Here is a 16,420-nt window from a genome sequence, read left to right on the forward strand (position 1 = left end):
GGAGCTTTTTGTTTAAGCCGCAGTAATGTGATCTGATTTCTTATCACCCAACAGACTGACTGTAATATCATCGAAGTCCTCGGGCTCAAAACTGTAAGTTTACACACTAGCGCTTTGCATTGAAAATTTTCATCAGAGATAAGAGGTGGTTTTCTATACACAATGATTCATGTACAGTATTATAGATGTATGCTTTTTTTATCAGGCATTTTTCCTCTTTATTTTCACCTGGTGTGTTGCCAGAAACAAATATCCTGTCTTAGGCTGACAACACTCACCCAGTGTTGTCACCCTAGGCTAAGACTACAGAGCACCTCTACATCACCTTAATAACATAGGAACAAAGTTTTTTTCAGCTGGAACGTGGGGAACGCACACCTCCAACACTGAATGTATGTAGTGGTAAGGGATGGTGGAGTGTTCAGGGAGGTCTGTTGTTGCTGGCTACAGGGCCGTCTTTAATAATGATTGGACCCGGGGGAAAAATGTTCTTGGGGGCCCCCCTCCCCCCATGCAATTTCGCTCTCCACCTTCTCTGAGTCATACAATAAATAGCAGCTACACTTAAAATCAGTTTACTGTATCAGCAAAGGCAGAGATTGGGATTGGTTGCCAGAGGTTACAGCATATCATTACCGCTTATTGACTGGTTGGTAGAGGTTACAGCACACATTAAGGCTCACTGATTAGTTGCTAAAGGTTACAGCACATGATTTCTGCTTGTTGATTGGTTGCTAGAGATTACTGTACATTAATACTGCTCACTGGTTGCTATAGGTTACATCACATCTTCTCCTCTCTGCAGGGGGGCATGATATGCATATGGATGCCACCTTTATTTACATATCATTGCTGTCGGGCTCAGACATTTACATATGAATGTCAATGCTATTTACATACGAATTACGGTTATTTACATGTAAGCACAGGGTCTGCAGGTGAGTCATATTTACACAACAATAGGGCAGAGCTGGGCAGCATTAGTAGCAGCACTTCACACAGATATTGGGACACAGCACAGGACTAAAACTTCAAGGGACAAGGGAATTTAAACTGGAATGGTTGGCAAGTATGAGGCAGCTTCTTTGGGCCCCACAACAATGACAGGGCCCAGGGCAGCTGCCCCTTTTGCCCTGCCTTAAAGACGGCCCTGGCTGGCTACTCTGGAATCTATTGTCGCTGGGGGTCTATCATTGCTGGTGGTGGATCTATTGCTGCTGGTTGGTCTTATGTTGCTGGGAGGGATTTACTGCTGAGGGAGGGGCCTATGGTTGCTTGTTGCTGGAGGGTTTATTAATGCTGGCTGCTGGTAGATCCATTGTTACTGGCAGGGGGTCTATTGTTGCTGGGGGGGATCTATAGCTAGTAGGGGCTATTTTGCTGTTGGAGGTCTATTGTTGTTGGGGGTATCTTTTGTTGATGGGGAGACTCCATTGTGGCTGGCTGCAGGGGATCAGATATGGTGCTCGGAGGAGACAAGAGGTGACTTGGAAGGGGGTCCCTGCATCTATTCTCTGAGAGAAAAAAACACTGCATAGGAGTAAGGTGTTCTGTAGTTTACAGAGAGCATAATAGGGCAGGGTTAATAAAATTGTCAGAGATAAGACTGTTGGGTGAATAGGGTAGCACTGGTTATCTGGTATATTGAACAGATATTACTAAATAATTTCAATTGTATATTTAACAGACCATATAAAAGAAGTTGAATGCTAAAGTTTACATGCACTTTAAGACCCCTTTCACACTGGGGCGTTTTTCAGGCGCTTTAGCGTTAAAAAAAAGCGCCTGTAAAGCGCTTGAAAGAAGCCACAACTGCAATCCCAATGTAAAAGCCTGAGTGCTTTCACACTGAGATCCCTTTCACACTGGGGCGTTTTTCAGGTGCTTTAGCTTTAAAAAAAAGCGCATGTAAAGCACCTGAAAGAAGCCACAACTGCAATCCCAATGTAAAAGCCCGAGTGCTTTCACACTGAGGTGCTGGCAGGGCATCAAAAAAAGTCCTGCAAGCAGCTTCTTTGCAGCGTTTTACACTGCTCCTTCCCATTGAAATCAATGGGAAGTGCATGCAAAATGCCTGAAAAGCGCCTGAAAAGCGTTTTTGGCAGCAGCGTTTTGTGGGCGCTTTTATACCTTTATTTGGCCACTAACAGGGGTTAAAAGCGCCCCAATATCGCTCAAAAAGCTAGTTTAAGCAGCGCTTTACGAGCGTTTTTCGGGCACTGACATTGTGAAAGGGCTCTTAAAGCACTTGGGCTTTCACATTGGGATTGGAGATGAGGCTTGTTTCAAGCACTTCACAAGCGCTTTTTTTAATGCTAAAGCGCCTGAAAAACGCCTGAAAAATGCCCCAGTGTGAAAGGAGTCTAAAAGTATGTTAATAGCATTTTCATGGATGCTCATTTGGAACTTAACAATATTGTTGGTGCTCTGGGTGAGCTTTCTGAATAATATATACGTGTTGATGTGACAATAGTTATCTGTAAAGTCAAATAACCTTTTGTAAAGACTTCCCATGTTGATCAGCAAGGTCTCTGTTGCTCCACCAGTTTGGCCAAAATAGGCTAAAATTATGGAAGCATAGACAATGGTGTAGTTAGGCTGTATTTTTCTAAACGCATAGCACCTCATCTAATGTCACTGTTGGTCACTGCACCAAAGTTCAGCTGTGCTGCATAAAAATAAGTTCATTCTCATTTTGTGACATTTTAATAAAAAAATAAATACATGGTAGACAGTGCCTTGCATTGTAACAATCTGGAGATAAACATATGCTTAGTGAAAGTGTATATCTGGGCAAAAAAACAAACATATTAGGACAGGGGTGCTCAACCTTTTGAAGAGCGAAGGCCACTTAAGCTACTTGGCAACTGGTCGTGGGCCACAATGAGTGGAGCGGGCGGATGGCAGGTCCGTGTCTGCTCTATATATGCAGAGCGGACACAGCCCACTAATAGTCTTTTTTTTTCTGGATTGGATTGGAGGTAGGAGACAAGTCTGTTTACATTTGCTACTCCTTAGCCCTTGTACACACGGTCGGACATTCCGACAACCAAATCCGTCGGATTTTTTTCGACGGATTTTGTCCAAAGCTGTTGCATACACACGGTCGAACAAAGGTGTCGGAAAATCCGATCGTTCAGAACGTGATGACGTTATTTTGTTACGACGGGACTACGTTCACGCTAGTAGCTTTGGTGTAGGAATTTGATCTGAGCATGCGTGGCACTTTGTTTGATCGGAATTCTCTACACATGATCAGACAAAGTCCGATCGGATCATGTTGTCGGAAAATTTTATAGCCAAGCTGGAAAACTTGGTCCGTCGGATATTACGATGGAAACAGTCCGATGGAACCCACACACGGTCGGATTATCACGTGACATTACGTGACAACGCGGTCCGATCGGACATTTTCCGTTGGAATGTCCGACCGTGTGTACAAGGGCTTAGCGGTGAATGGAAGGTCCAATTGAGTTACACTGACTGTGTGAAAGGGGTCCAAGGCTGCTTTCACAAAGATGCACTGCAGCTGACCTGCACCGCTGGTGCAACCTGTGAACACCCATGCGATCCGATTCTGCTGCGGACCAAAAAAAGGGTCCCGTGCGAGTTTGCGGCGGGTGCGGCACGAATTCAGCCATACTATCTGTATGGCTGAACTCGAATCGCACAGAGATCGGATGTGATTTGCACTGCAGTGCGGTGCGAATCACATCCGTTCTCATAAACCGCTGCAATGTGAACCCAGCCTTAGTGACACTGGCGACGGGGGGTGATCACGGGGTTAAACCTTTATTGGGGGGGTTAGGGGGGTACCTTAGAACTAAAGGGGGCTAACCCTAACTGCCCTAACAGTTATTACAGTCACAAATGACACCCGCCGGGTGATCAGGGGGTTAAACCTTTATTAGGTAATAAATGGCGGGTGCCCTGAAACTATAAAAAAATAACTAACCAACCAGCGTCACCTGTAACAGTTATATGGTGATCACTGGTGAAAGGGTTAACTAGAGGGCAATCAGGGGGCTTTATGCGGTAGTATATGGGGGTCCCTGGCGCTATAAAAAGTTGCGGCGAACCTAAATACCTACCTGCCTAACTAGCATCACCTGTGACACTAATACAGCGATCAGAAAAATGATCGCTTATTAGGCTGGGTTCACACTGGAGCGATGCGGGAACGCCACGAATCCGCGGCGGGTTCCTGCATCGCATGCCTCCCGGCGGCAGTTCACACTGCCCTATGCGAACTGCTGGGAGTGTCAGTGAAATGTTAATGACACCCCCATATCAGTTCGCATATCGCAGTGCGATCTGCAAACTCGGATCGCATGGTGTGAACACCCATGCGATCCGATTCTGCTGCGGACCAAAAAAAGGGTCCCGTGCGAATTTGCGGCGGGTGCGGCGGGTGCGGCGCGAATTCAGCCATACTATCTGTATGGCTGAACTCGAATTCGCACAGAGATCGGATGTGATTTGCACTGCAGTGCGGTGCGAATCACATTCGATCTCATAAACCGCTGCAATGTGAACCCAGCCTTAGTGACACTGGCGACGGGGGGTGATCACGGGGTTAAACCTTTATTGGGGGGGTTAGGGGGGTACATTAGAACTAAAGGGGGCTAACCCTAACTGCCCTAACAGTTATTACAGTCACAAATGACACCAATGCAAAAAAAAAAAATGCAATTGGTGTCACTGTGACTGGGGGTGCAGGGGTAATTGGGGGGGTGATCGGGGGGTGAAGGGGGGGTGTGAGTGTGCCTGGCATGTTCTACTGTGTAGTGTCGTGTTGGTGCAACTCACCGATCCTCTCTCCTCGGTGCCGGAACGAAAACTACCGACACGGAGGAGAGATTACATCACTTCCTCTCCTGTGTTTACATTACAGGAGAGGAAGTGATGTCACGGAGCATTTCTATTGGTCGGGAGCGATCGCGAGGGGGTGGCCATGAATGAATGGCCGCCCCCTCATCTCGGATCGCTCCTGAACGAATACCAACCGCCGCAGGCACCGGGGGGGGGCCCGATCGGGCCCCCCACCCGCGGGAAGGCAGGGACGTATATATACGCCCATATGCCTGCCCGTGCCATTCTGTCGACGTATATCGTCGTGCGGCGGTCGGCAAGTGGTTAATAACAGTACTCTATTCTATTTTATCCCAGAGCAGGAGGTCGCGGGCCACGTCAGAGGGCTCGGCGGGCCACCTGTGGCCCCCAGGCCACTGGTTGGGCACCCCTGTATTGGGACATCTCTGCAATAAATACATGTTTACCATATACAGATGGTACAATATAAGAACATACCTGTTGGTCTGTCAGAAATCCAGGGAGTTCCTAACTTCTTGTTTGAGGTGACAACTTTGCCTCTGTTGCTCCGTTGTCCCTAGCAGTGCTGTCAGCTATACCTGTATGTTCCTCTGCTGGACTACAGAACCATTTTCTTGATTTGCTAATAGACATGTGCAGAGTAAAATATTTCATTTCGGAAATTAGTTTTCGTCCGAAAAATTAATTTATTTAGTTACTTCCGAAATTCGTTTTTATTTATTTAGTTTTTCGTTCAAAATTTGCATTCGTCCGAAAATCCACATGAATTACGGTCGAATCTGTCTTTGAAGGCTTATGGTGTCTGTCGAATGTATAAAGAAGATTCGACAGAGCTAGTATATAGCATACTTCATGTGAACTTTAGTACCCTATTAAAGTCTATGGGACTCCAACGTTCAAAATCTAAAGTGCTAATTTTGAAAGGCTAATATGCAAGTTACTGTCCTAAAAAGTGTTTGGGGACCTGGGTCCTGCCCCAGGGGACATGTATCAATGCAAAAAAAAGTTTTAAAAACGGACGTTTTTTCGGGAGCAGTGATTTTAATAATGATTAAAGTGAAACAATAAAATTGTAATATTCCTTTAAATTTCGTAGCTGGGGGGTGTGTATAGTATGCCTGTTAAGGGGCGCATGTTTCTGGTGCTTAGAACTGTCCCTGCACAAAGTGTCATTTATGCAGGAAAAAAAGTCCTTTAAAATCACTCGCAGCTATTATGAATTGTCGGCTCCGTAATACAGAGAACACTCATTGAAAGTCATTGATAAAATTAATGAATTAATTAATTTAAAAAAAAGCGTGGGGGTCCCCCAAATTCAATTACCAGGCCCTTCAGGTCTGGTATGGATATTAAGGGGAACCCTGAGTCAAATTAAAAAAAATTGACGTGGGGTTCCCCCTAAAAATCCATATTCGAGCACGCAACCTGGCAGGCCGCAGGAAAAGAGGGGGGGCGAGAGAGCGCCCCCCCCTCCCTCCTGAACCGTACCAGGCCATATGCCCTCGACATTGGGAGGATGTTTTGAGGGTCTGGGACCTCTCAAAGCACTTTGTCCCCATGTTGATGTGGAGAAGGGCCTCATCCCCACAACCCTGGCCTGTGGTTGTGGGGGTCTGCGGGCGGGGGGCTTATCAGAATCTGGAAGCCCCTTTAACAAGGGGATCCTCAGATCCCAGCCCCCCCCCCCTGTTTGAAATGGTAAGGGGGTACAAAAGTACCCCTACCATTTCCCAAAGAAAGTGTAAAAAAATAGTTAAATAAGACAAACACACTTTTGAAAAATCCCTTTATTAAAAATAAAAAAAAGATTCCAGCGGTGGTAATCCACTCTTGCTATCGAGCGACGGATGATATCTCTCCAGCGATGGTTGATCTAATCCAGCGCAGTGAATCCATCTTCTGTCTCCACGGAGGAGACACTGCGGGGATCCCGGCGACCTGACGTTTGTTATATGGGGAGGGCGGGGCCACCGTCACCTGATCCCGCCCCCCTCTGACACAAGGGGAAACCCGGGGTTCCCCATGACGTATGGGTGACCCCTTCTGATGTAACACAGGCAGGTTTCCGTTACATCAGAGGGGGGCAGGGTAACCCATACGTCACGGAGAAGCCCGTGTTTCCCCTTGCATCAGAGGGGGGTGGGGTCAGGTGACGGGTGGCCCCGCCCTCCGCATATAACAAACGTCAGGCCACCGGGATCCCCACAGTGTCTCCTCCGTGGAGACAGAAGATGGATGGATTCGCTGCGCTGGATCAGATCAACCATCGCTGGACCCCGGAGAGATATCATCCATCACTGGATAGCAAGAGTGGATTACCGCTGCTGGAATCTTTTTGTTATTTTTTTTTATTTTTAATAAAGGAATTTTTCAAAAATGTGTTTGTCTTATTTAACTATTTTTTACACTTTCTTTGTGAAATGGTAGGGGTACTTTTGTACCCCCTTACCATTTCAAACAGGGGCGGGGCGGGATCTGGGGGTCCGCTTGTTAAAGGGGGCTTCCATATTCTGATAAGCCCCCCGCCCGCAGACCCCCACAACCACCGGCCAGGGTTGTGGGGATGAGGCCCTTCTCCACATCAACATGGGGACAAGGTGCTTTGAGGGGTCACAGACCCCCAAAGCATCCTCTCAATGTTGAGGGCATGTGGCCTGGTACGGTTCAGGAAGGAGGGGGACCGCTCTCTCGTCCCCCCCTCTTTTACTGCGGCCTGCCAGGTTGCGTGCTCGGATAAAGGGTCTGGTATGGATTTTTAGGGGGACCCCCACGTCAATTTTTTTTTTAATTTGACGCAGAGTTCCCCTTAATATCCATACCAGACCTGAAGGACCTGGTAATTGAATTAGGGGGACCCCCACACTTTTTTTTTTAATTTATTTATTTATTTTATCAATGACTTTCAATGAGTGTTCTCTGTATTACGGAGCCGACAATTCATAATAGCTGCGAGTGATTTTAAAGGACTTTTTTTCCTGCATAAATGACACTTTGTGCAGGGACAGTTCTAAGCACCAGAAACATGCGCCCCTTCACAGGCATACTATAGACACGCCCCCCCCCCCCCCTACGAAATTTAAAGGTATATTACACTTTTATTGTTTCACTTTAATCATTATTAAAATCACTGCTTTTAAAACTTTTTTTTGCATTGATACATGTCCCCTGGGGCAGGACCCAGGTCCCCAAACACTTTTTAGAATAGTAACTTGCAGAATCTTTTCTCTCTGTCAAATCTTTTTTCTCTGTCGAATATTTTCTCTATATAATCTTGGACTAATAGAGGTAAGGTTAGGCACATTCGACCACAGGTTCTATAGACAGATTGTTATTGTCAGAATAACGTTGAATCTCCTATTCTATATCGAACTGTTGTAACAAGGAAAATGAAAATAAAGCATTTATTTATGTCGGATCTTTAGTTTTTCGGATTCTGTGCTTTCGTTATCGTTTGTCAAAACAAAAACGAAAATACGGTACCTGAAATTCGGACGAAAATTAATGCACATATCTATTTACTAAAGGAGTAAAGAATGTTCAGCTTAGTGAACACTATCTACTACTGTACTGTAGTAATTGAATCCCACTAGAAATGGGAAAAAGGCCCTCTTATGATGCACAACCATTTATATATAAACCCAATTTTTATCATAATATTCTAAAAAGACATAGCCTTGTTAAAAACACACTTGGCCATATTTAGGCCAAGATCTAATGTATACATCAATATACAGTTAATATTTTGGCAATCTTACATATGATTTGGAGGGTTTGATATTCAGCAGATAGTTGCTTGGGCATCATCCCTCCAACACATTTCTAGATTTATTAATTAACGTTCCATAGGGATGACTGGATGCCTTTCTGAAATATCAAAAAGAAGACTGCAATAGTATCTATACAATGGTGTAAAAAATTAAACCATAAATGTAAAATATTCACATCATTATACATACCAAATTATCAAAAATATTAGCACTTCTCTTGATGATTGCCCATATTTGAATCCCACTAAGGCTCTGTTCATATTGCCGCGACTTGTGATCCGACTTGTGAGACCCCAAGTCGTGTGGCATGTGAAATCCCATTTTAGTCAATGAGAGCTGTCTTAATTAGCACTACTGAAGTTGTTCCGACTTTAACCACTTCAATACAGGGCACTTTCGCCCCCTTCCTTCCCAGCCCAATTTTCTGCTTTCATCGCTCTAGCGCTTTCAGTGACAATTGCGTGGTCTTGCTACACTGTACCCAAATGAAATTTTTATCATTTTGTTCGCACAAATAGAGCTTTATTTTGGTGGTATTTATTCACAACTCCATTTTTTATTTTTTGCGATATAAGCGCAAAAAAAGCGGAAATTTGGAAAAAAAACAATATTTTCTTTTTTTCTATTTTAAAAGAAATCCAATAAAATCAAATTTTGTCATAAATTTAAGCCAAAATGTATTCTGCTACATGTTTTTGGTAAAAAAAAATCCGTTAAGTGTATAATAATTGGTTTGTGTGATCACGGACATATGTACGCAAATGATCATGTACATATTTGTGCAGGTGATCACGTACATATGTGTGCAGATAATCATTGGGACATGTGATTTTAGTGGGGCATATGTGGGGGACATGTTTTTATTATTAGGGACATGTGTATTTATTATTTGGGGACATGTATGTTTTGGGGACATGTGTGGGGACATTGTGTTTATACTGTGTGGTGTGTTTACACTGTGTGGTGATTTGTGTTTACACTAGACTGGTGATCAGTGAGTAAAAAGCTGTAAAGAACAGCTCATACTCACTGATCATCAGCCGGCTGCAGCGATCTGCTCTCCTCTCCTCAGCGATGACTTCTGTGTGAGGAGAGGAGTAGCCGATTGCCTAGCAACCGGCTGTTTGTTTACATCACATGACGGCCGTGATTGGACACGGCCGTCATGTGATCAGGAGGGCCAATCACAGAGCCCTCCTGCCGATCTGAGATGCGCCGTGTCTGGGTGACACGGGCGCATCGGGATCGCGCCGCTGCGCGGGCACGCGCGCGCGCGATCCCGCTCCTTCTGATGGACGTTCCTGAACGTCCTATCAGAAGTAGACAGCTCCCACCCGGCCGTATATGTGCATTGGCCGGGTGGGAAGTGGTTAAGGAGACTTCTATCTAAATTGTACCCATAGACTTTAATGGAATTCGCCTCTAAGTCGGATCCTCATCTTAATTGATGTGATTTGGAACCAACATTACAGGAAGATTACCCAGGCATTCCCTGAAGTTGCTTCAAGTTGCTTCAAAGTTGCTTCAAGTTCCTTCTAAGTTGCATCAAGCCGCATTGAAGTCTCCTGGCAAACGCACACTGAAAGTAGCGTGACTTTCAGGTCGTGGCAGTGTGAACCGAGCCTTAGTGCTACGAAATATCTGAAAAGGCATCTGAACCCCAAAAAAATATGTAATATGTTGCAGATTAGATGTGGTGGCTGCATTTGTTTTCTTTTTTTATGCAAAGCCCAAATTCTGTAAGTACAGAAAAATAACTGTTTATCCTGCCAGAATGTCAGTTTCCTTTAAAGTGGTTGTGAGGCCTAAACATTTTTTTTACCTTAATGCATTCCTTGCATTATGGTAAAAATGTTTAGTTGTTAGCATCCCCACTTTTACTTACCTGAGACCTCATTCGATCCAGCGCCGTGCACATCTGCAGCTGTTCTCTCCCCCCTGGGGAGCAGGGCCGAGTCCCGCTGTCTATCAATGGACAGGGGCTCGGGAGCGAGCACACACGAGTGCCCCATGGAAAGTGGCTTCCCATGGGCACACTGGACAGAGTGGAGGTGCCAGGAGCTACGGCAGGGACTTAAAAAGAGGAGGTTTGTGGGTTGCACAGAGCAGATAAGTATACTTTTATTTTTATTTTTATTTTTTAATTTACCTTTACAGTCACTTTACCTTCCTGTGCTCTGAACTGATATACCAACAAGTCTAATCAGTTTTCCCAGCTACCCTTCTGTGACCTACAAAAGAATGCTTCCCTGCTGTATGTAACTGATATGGGGAGTGAAGGTTAGTAGTCTAAATGAGGGGAGTGGTCTAGAGTGACAGCCATGACTCTCTTCATATATACAGTTGTGAGTAAGGCTAGGTGAAAATGAAGGAAAAGACAAACTAAAACTAATGTAGCCACTACATAAGAGGACTTGAGAGTACAAAATGTAATAATTTCTTCCCATTTTGAGCTACAGCATAAATTTGCAATTTGTATTAAGGAGGTTTACAGCTATTGAGACCTACATGAGCTTTAAATAAATGCGCACTAAACTGGCACTGCTTTCTAAATTTGACTAATAGAAAATGTTCTATTCTTAGTATTTTTGAGGGTCTATTTACACCAGCCGCTGCATTACGAAGGCGCAACTTCAGTGGGGTGACTGCAATACCAATGCGCCAATCAAGACACATCACACTGTCCAATGAAAACTGTCCGTATTTTTTTTTTAATGAACCTTTTTGAAATGTAACATTGTAACGTTTTATTAAGTTCTATTGGCCGTTATGCAGGAGACAATGCATTTTGCCTTGTCTTGCAGTAAAAGGGCTCCTTGACACGGACGTGTATATGTACGGAGCCCGCTCTGCTCAGCGGGGGATCCCTCCGTCGATCCCCGCTGAGCAGGCAGATGACAAGTCTGTCTCTGCACGCTGTGCAGGGACGGACCTATCAGAGCGCCACTCTCCCCTATGGGAAATTGGATGAAGATGGACCATAGAGTCCATCTTCACCTGATACGATGACGGACGGAAAAATAGGTTTTTCCTCCGTCACACTTTTTTGGATCGGAGCGGGTCGAATATCAGTGGACATGTCACCGCTGACATCCGTCCCTCCATAGACCTCTATGGAGTGTCCGTTCAGGTTTGCCTAAAAAACTGACAGGCGGACCTGAACGGATTGTCCGTGTGAAAGGGGCCTAAATTTACTGAAATAGCCACCTAACACAGTCCTACCACACCTGGTATGAGTAGACCATGAATCCAAACAGAATGAATTAGTGCAGTTTGTAAAAACGATGACAATGCATATAATATATGATTTATTTCTCATTCTAGGCAAATTTGCGGGATGTCACCACTGAGTCTGCAGCAGATATTGTAAAAACTGTTCTCGAAACTTTGGTAAGTTTAATGATATTAAAAGAGTGTTAATTGGATCGAATATAAGCTAACAGCACTTTCCTGTCTGTAATCTTGATACTAAAAACAAGAACAACAAAAGAACTATGAAAAGGTCAGCCTGCATGACAGTCATACAGGATATACACTAACCTAAGGGAAGTCTTTCCTGCTTTTCAACATGTTCACATTAGAATCCTCGCTCTGACTTATACAAGGTCCAAACTGTTTTTTGGCTTCAAAAGAATGACAGGACCTTAGGACCTTGTGAGTAAAAGGAATAATGTATGCGGGCTGCCTGTCCCATTTGCACACTGAAAAGCAAGTAGACTGTTAACATTGCAAGGGGATTTTCTCTTTGCTTAGTGAATAAGGCGAAGCTCTGATGACTTCCATCATCTAATCATGCGCTCTATTTATTTTTCTTGTACGGAATTGGGAATTCTTTGCAAAGTGACTTTTTATCACATTCATTAAGTTATGGGAAAATTCCCTTGTTATATGAACAGTCTATTTGCCATTAATAAATGAACCCCATTATGTCAAACAAAAGTAGTGAGCAAGCAGTGGGTTTTAATCAGTGTGTTTAAAATGTATTTTTTTTCAAGCATGCATTATGTAAATGTAATGCTAGATTTTGGTGAAACACTTACACAGGTCCACTTCAAGGTTTTTTGCTTTGAAATACTGGCAAAAATATGGTGCTGCCAAACATTAAAACTTTTGCCGGTCTGCTAAAAATGCATAATGTCACATGATCATTACTATTCCCCAACCTGATGGACTGTTAACAGTGGCAAATGGTAAATAGGACTTATGAGGCTTGGAAGGCCTAGCAGTTTAAGTATTTTGGATAGCCTGGAATGGAAAAAATAAGGAACGTTTAAAAGCAGAATAGTTTAGGTATATGTTCCCTACTTAAAGGACAGGTTCACTTTTGCAGAAACCAAATTAGTCCACTTTCCCTATCCCCTAACCTAAACCAACTTAAAAACTTCCCACCATGCTGCTTACTTATTTCAGCATGATGGCCTCCTTCACTGTTTACCTCTTTCAGGCTAAAACCTTCTCTTAGTACTGACTATGCCAGTGCAATGTTCACCACAGACTTGCCATGCCCCATACAATGTACAGTGAGAGCCTACTGTATAGTCTCAGCCACCAACTGTGCAAACCCAAGAAAAAAATGTTGGTATGAAGGAAGTAGATAGCAGAGCATACCTTCCAATCTCTCTAAATGTAAAGAGGTACTTCTTTTAGCATGAATTACATTGAAAAGGACACACCCTTCTACCCCAGCTTCATGGCCCGTGAAATATTAATATATTAAAAATGATTATCACTACTTTTTATCACTGTTTTTCCGGTGTACTGGTTTTGTAAAATAACAAATGCAATAATATAGAGTTTGGTTGAAAGATTGCAAAGCAATTCGCCCAGTAAAAGGTTTGTGTGAATGAGGCAAAAAATTTAATTGTGCCGGCCAAATGTTTCTCATTGATTTAAAATGGAAAATACTGCATTTGGCCACTAGATGGCCCTAAATATGCTAGGAAATTCCTATGAAAATGTTGATTCTTTGGTAGAATGACACTTAAAGTGGTTCTAAAGTCAAAAGGTTTTTTACCTTAGAACATTCCAACTACTTGTTCTACTCACCCTCTTTCCTAAACACTTACCTGATACCTGTCACCTTTTGACACTGAGGGCAGCGGGAGCCATAGGCTTCTGCTTCTGTCAATCAAACTACTGTGAGGAGGGAGAGGGTGGTGGCTTACCGGTACTGTTTGTATCTGTGGATGCACACAGCACTGATTGGGAGCACTCATGCATGGTTGCCTCCTTACCTCCCAGCTTGCAGGTGGCACCTGAAGGAGGGAGGAGCAGACAGTACCAAATTGGGGACTGCCATAATAGGAAGTTTTCTGTGCAATATTGTTGCACAGAGCAGGTAAGTATAACCTCTTTTTTCCAGATGCACTCGTTTTAAAACTCATTTCCACAGCCAGTCTCATTCTTCTGAGAACCTCAGCTGTGATTTCAGTTGGTATTATGACTGTGAAGGTAATAAAAACAAGTGCAGAGGGACACATAGAATTACATTTTAGTTGGATGGGTGGGCTCTTGCCATAAAGTGCAAGTATGTGATCATTAACAATGCTAATGACAGCATGCCAAGAATGTGTTGGGGTGTATACTATGCGGTGCATTAAAGTGGACCTTGCACCACAACTCAAGATCTGCTTATGTGGCAACCTCACTGCCTAATTATAAAAATAGCAGAAAAGCTGTAAATAGAAAAGAAAAAGACATTGAACGCAGGGCCTCATGCACAGAGGGTGTTTATTTAGTTCCTGTGAAAGCTATTTCTACTGGCAGGAGAAAAGCTGCTAGGAAAACGCACCTAAAGCCATGTATTACATATGGATTTAGGAACATCAAGCTTTTGAGGGTTAATGGACTCCACTGGCCAGAATATTATTTTATTCTGGCCATTGGAATGCATTAACTCTCAAACGCTTCTAAATTTATCAAGTGTTTAGGCACCTATAAATGTGTTTAGGCACACCAAGCATTTTTTCCTGCCCTTCAGCTCCTCTCCCAAACATGCTTTTTAAGTATTTTTTTTCAGCCTGTATATGCTCCTCTTCTAATACACCTACAAATGCCTGTTTGTGCATGGACACATAGGCTAACATAGAGGTGCTTTTACAGGCTGGAAAAAAAAAAGCAAAACGCCTGTAAAAGTGGCATTTTTTGAAGACCAGTGTGCATGAAGCCCATAACATTAAAATACAGTATATGCCTTACTCTCCAGCTTCTGGTGGGCTCACCTAGGTGAGGGTGACATATCTGGAAGTTTTTGTAGAATCCTGGAAATAGTGAGTATCCCAAATTCTGCAGGGGATGCTCTTCTGAAAAGTGCTAAAAGATTGTTCTTGTGACTGACATCAGCCACAGGTAGTAAGCATCATGCAAAACCCAATGGAGTAAGGTGATTATTATTTTTTTTACACTTTTACTTCACTCCAGCCTTTGGTTATTAAGTCATCGGGGCTGCCAAATAAGCAGACATTGGGGCTGATTTACTAAAACTGTAGAGTGGAAAACCTGGTGCAGCTGTGCATGGTAGCCAATCAGCTTCAAACATCAATCTGGAAGGTTAATGGTTTCTATGTAGAGCTGCACCAGATTTTGCACTCTCCAGTTTTAGTGAACAACCCCACTGTGTTTTAGTGCCCAGTCCACTTTTAAATACAAGTATATTTGGATAGCCCTCCATGTTCATGTACTGGTCTGCCTTTTACTGAAAGTGAAAAAACACTTTATTCATTTTACACTATGACACATTTACCTGAAAACTGAAATTTTTTATAAAGTAATGCATAGCATTGTATAGCAAGATATATAACTATAAGAAAAACGTTTTTCTCATTTATTATAGTGTAAGGGAAGGTTATAACCCATGTCAGTATATTTTTTACCATCTGTGCCCCATTGGGGAGATTTACCTTCACTTCCTGTCCCATAGCCAAAACAGGAAGTGACAGATAATCCTCACAAATTAAGGGAACTCCTTGGTGGTCCCCATTGGAAAAATTCCCCACTATTACTTTTCTTGGGACAACCCAAAATGTGGGACTTTCTTTACTTTCTCTTTTGATGATAATTGTAAACAGGACAAATAGAGAGGGTGAATCCCTCTAACGGGGGCAAAGATTGCAAAAAATATCTAATAGGTGTTCTAATCCCTCTCCAATTTGTCCAAAACTAAAAAAAAAAAATGCCTTTAGTATTCCAAGCTGTTCTGGAGAGAGGTATTTAGGATCTTGTTCTCCGTACTTTAAGCAGCAATGGTCTTGAAAGGTTTGAAGCTTATCTACTCATTGTTCATTTAAAAATAGAAAGTAAAAAATATCTATCACCTCTCTATCTCCTTTCTATTTTAGGAAAGTTGGGGATTTACCAACAATGCAATCCAGTTATTATGCAATCAGGTAAGATCTCTAACAGTATCTTAAAATCTTAAATCTTTCTAATTTTCACCTGTAATTAATGATTCTTAACTGCTATATTTACATATTTACAAAGATATTGCATGCACCAATTATAATGTCTCAATATTAATCATTTTAAAACACATTCAAACAACAGATTTAAAGCAGAACTATAATCCCCTGTTCTCCAGCACTGTGATCTCCGGAGCTCCCTGCCGGCCTCCTGTTATCTTCAGCCCGGAGGCTTCTGGGTATCGATCTCCGGCTGTTTGCATTGGCTGAGAGGTTGTAACTCCTGCGCATGCACAGAAGTTCAGTCATCTCAGCATTGCTGTCATCTCAGCATGTGCATGCATACAAGCAGGTAATGGAATGAAGAGCCATTGCATGTCTTTTCTGCATTAAAAACTCTGCCTGTTTACAATTTTTTTTAGG

The 16,420-nt window shown here is 43.1% G+C and overlaps 1 protein-coding gene across 1 annotated transcript in view; it reads left to right on the plus strand.

The window, feature by feature from the left end:
• The window catches only part of LOC143928160 (uncharacterized), an 82,424-nt gene that overhangs the window by 32,358 nt on the left and 33,646 nt on the right, over nucleotides 1-16,420 (plus strand). The window contains exons 5-7 of the mRNA XM_077452853.1: nucleotides 55-93; nucleotides 11,925-11,990; nucleotides 15,938-15,985. Of these exons, the coding sequence (XP_077308979.1) occupies nucleotides 55-93; nucleotides 11,925-11,990; nucleotides 15,938-15,985 (153 nt within the window). The remainder of the gene's footprint in view (nucleotides 1-54; nucleotides 94-11,924; nucleotides 11,991-15,937; nucleotides 15,986-16,420) is intronic.

The sequence above is a fragment of the Lithobates pipiens genome, unplaced genomic scaffold (assembly GCF_037356315.1).
Source record: "Lithobates pipiens isolate NorthernLeopardFrog02 unplaced genomic scaffold, aLitPip1_a1.2 Scaffold_23, whole genome shotgun sequence".
Classification (NCBI taxonomy): domain Eukaryota; kingdom Metazoa; phylum Chordata; class Amphibia; order Anura; family Ranidae; genus Lithobates; species Lithobates pipiens.